The sequence below is a fragment of the Daktulosphaira vitifoliae genome, unplaced genomic scaffold, assembly GCF_025091365.1.
Source record: "Daktulosphaira vitifoliae isolate Bord-2020 unplaced genomic scaffold, ASM2509136v1 Scaffold_2, whole genome shotgun sequence".
Classification (NCBI taxonomy): Eukaryota; Metazoa; Arthropoda; class Insecta; order Hemiptera; family Phylloxeridae; genus Daktulosphaira; species Daktulosphaira vitifoliae.
The window spans coordinates 30,901,722-30,903,803 of NW_026099573.1; the positions used below are offsets into that span (position 1 = coordinate 30,901,722).

The 2,082-nt window shown below is 25.9% G+C and overlaps 1 protein-coding gene across 3 annotated transcripts in view; it reads left to right on the forward strand.

Annotated features, from left to right (window-relative positions):
* Positions 1-772, forward strand: part of LOC126897657 (uncharacterized) — a 7,106-nt gene extending 6,334 nt beyond the window's left edge. For all 3 annotated transcript variants that reach the window (XR_007702156.1, XR_007702157.1, XM_050671425.1), the window contains 2 exons: positions 353-532; positions 607-772. Coding sequence is in view for 1 of the 3 variants with exons in the window: in XM_050671425.1 (XP_050527382.1) it covers positions 353-532; positions 607-665 (239 nt within the window). In the remaining 2 variants the exon portion in view is untranslated. The remainder of the gene's footprint in view (positions 1-352; positions 533-606) is intronic.
* The last annotated feature ends 1,310 nt before the right edge of the window (positions 773-2,082 follow it).

The following is a 2,082-nucleotide window of genomic DNA, read 5'->3' on the forward strand; positions in this document are numbered from 1 at the left end:
AAACACTATCTACAGATTTGCATCGAAGCGTTTCTTATGATAGTGATTTTAATCACTGTCAGATATCATCTATACTTGTCCCATCTATGCCTCGTCCACACTGTGCCTCGACCCCACTGTGCTACCGTTTTTTTCAATTGACATGATTAAATAAATATTATGAATGCCATGGATTTTAATTATGTTTTTACATTATAGGCATTTAATTTTGAGAAATAAAATGTTAAATTATCACAATTTAAAAAAAAAAAATACTTATGTGTAATAAAAACAAAATAAAAGTATGCTTCCTAAGTAAAGTTATTTTTTTTGTTTAAATTATAAAATAATGTATTTTTTAAATATATAATAGAAATTTCATCGTACTCCATGATTGATGACTCAGACAAAGATAAAGATTATGTATTATCTGGTGAAAATAAGAGCAACTTGGAAAATTTCGGTATAGAAATTGATATGGACTCAATAGATGAACTTCATTCAGATAATGATAAAAATGTTGTATTTTTGATTGACTATTTATGTGAAACAGGTGGCAATTATAACTTGGGTTTTTATTGTTATCATTGAGAAAATAATATTTAATAATTTTTATTTACTATTTAGTTTGCCAAGAAAATATAAGTATTGAAAATCTATCAATTCAAAAAGAAACTTCACGTTAACCATTACCAATAATTATAACCAATAGTGAAACAGAATATTCACTTGATCAATACACTAAGTGTGAGAAGCAAAGGAAACATAAAAAATCCAAACATAATGTCATAGACAGGAAGGATAACAAATAAAGAAAAACTGCTCAAAAGCATAAAGTTCTTAAACCTTGCAATGTAAATACTTGTAAAGAAAATGTGTTACTAATATATGCTATGATCGACGTTGTGAAATCAATAGTCAGTATTGGAATATGGATGCTGATCAAAGAAAACATTTTATATTGAGTGTATGCAATCCGAAAGAAGTAAAACGAAGATCAGTTTTAGCAAATAGTGACAGAAAAAGTAAAACATATATTTATCACTTAACTGATGAAAATTCTAAAAGTTTTCAAGTATGTAAATTGTTTTTTTTAACAACTTTAGGATTTAAAAAAAATAATGATAAGGTAGTGAAAGAAATTGTATGTATTAAAGTTGAAAAAGAAAAATTTATATTAACAATTCAAAACCAAACACACTGATACAGAATATGAAGAATTAGATTTTCTATGTAAGAAAAATATGAAAAAAAATGAAATTCCTATTGCCTTACCTAAAGCAAAGCCATATGGTAATCCAAAAAAAAAAGTTGATAGTATATTACAAAACTTATCTCAAATCCTTCCAGAAAATCGTAAAAAATTTTGGAAAAATCTTCATTATACATATACTAATTGTAAAAATATAAATTTTGTTTTCTGTTAATTAACATTATTATATAACTGTTATTATATTTTAAATAAAAGTCTGTTATGTAATAATTAAACCAACTTTAATTATTAAAGTTGGTTGAGAAAAAAAAATGTATTACTACTAACCAAAAAGTATGTACATTAGGGTGGCGCAAAAAAAATCGACTTTAAAAATTTTTATCAGACAGCCCCTAGATTTATTAAGTATATAAAAAAAAACAAGTTTTGAAAATTTGAGATCGATAAAAAAAATNAAAAAAAAACAAGTTTTGAAAATTTGAGATCGATAAAAAAAATTTTACAGGTCGCTCAAAGCGTTTTTCGTATTTTTACCAAAAATACACCTTATTTATTAAAATTCTAAATTTTGGTCAATTATAATCATCAGTGTTGAGAAGGAACTGGTTCCAAAAGGAACGGATTTCTGGAACGAGTTCTTTTTGAAGGAACGATCCTAGGAACTGCTTCCTTTTAAAATAAAGGAACGAGGAAAATGAACAAATTCCATTTTTTAAGGAACGTGAACGGAAATTACAGTTCCTAAAAATTTTTATAAACATGTTTTAGTGTAGTTTTCTTCGTATCTAGACATTAAAATAGTAAGGTATTTTTAGTTGATTTTTGACAATGGAAGTCCCCTATATACCCAGCCGAGATCGTAGGCTGTTTAAATGAATCAATTGACTATA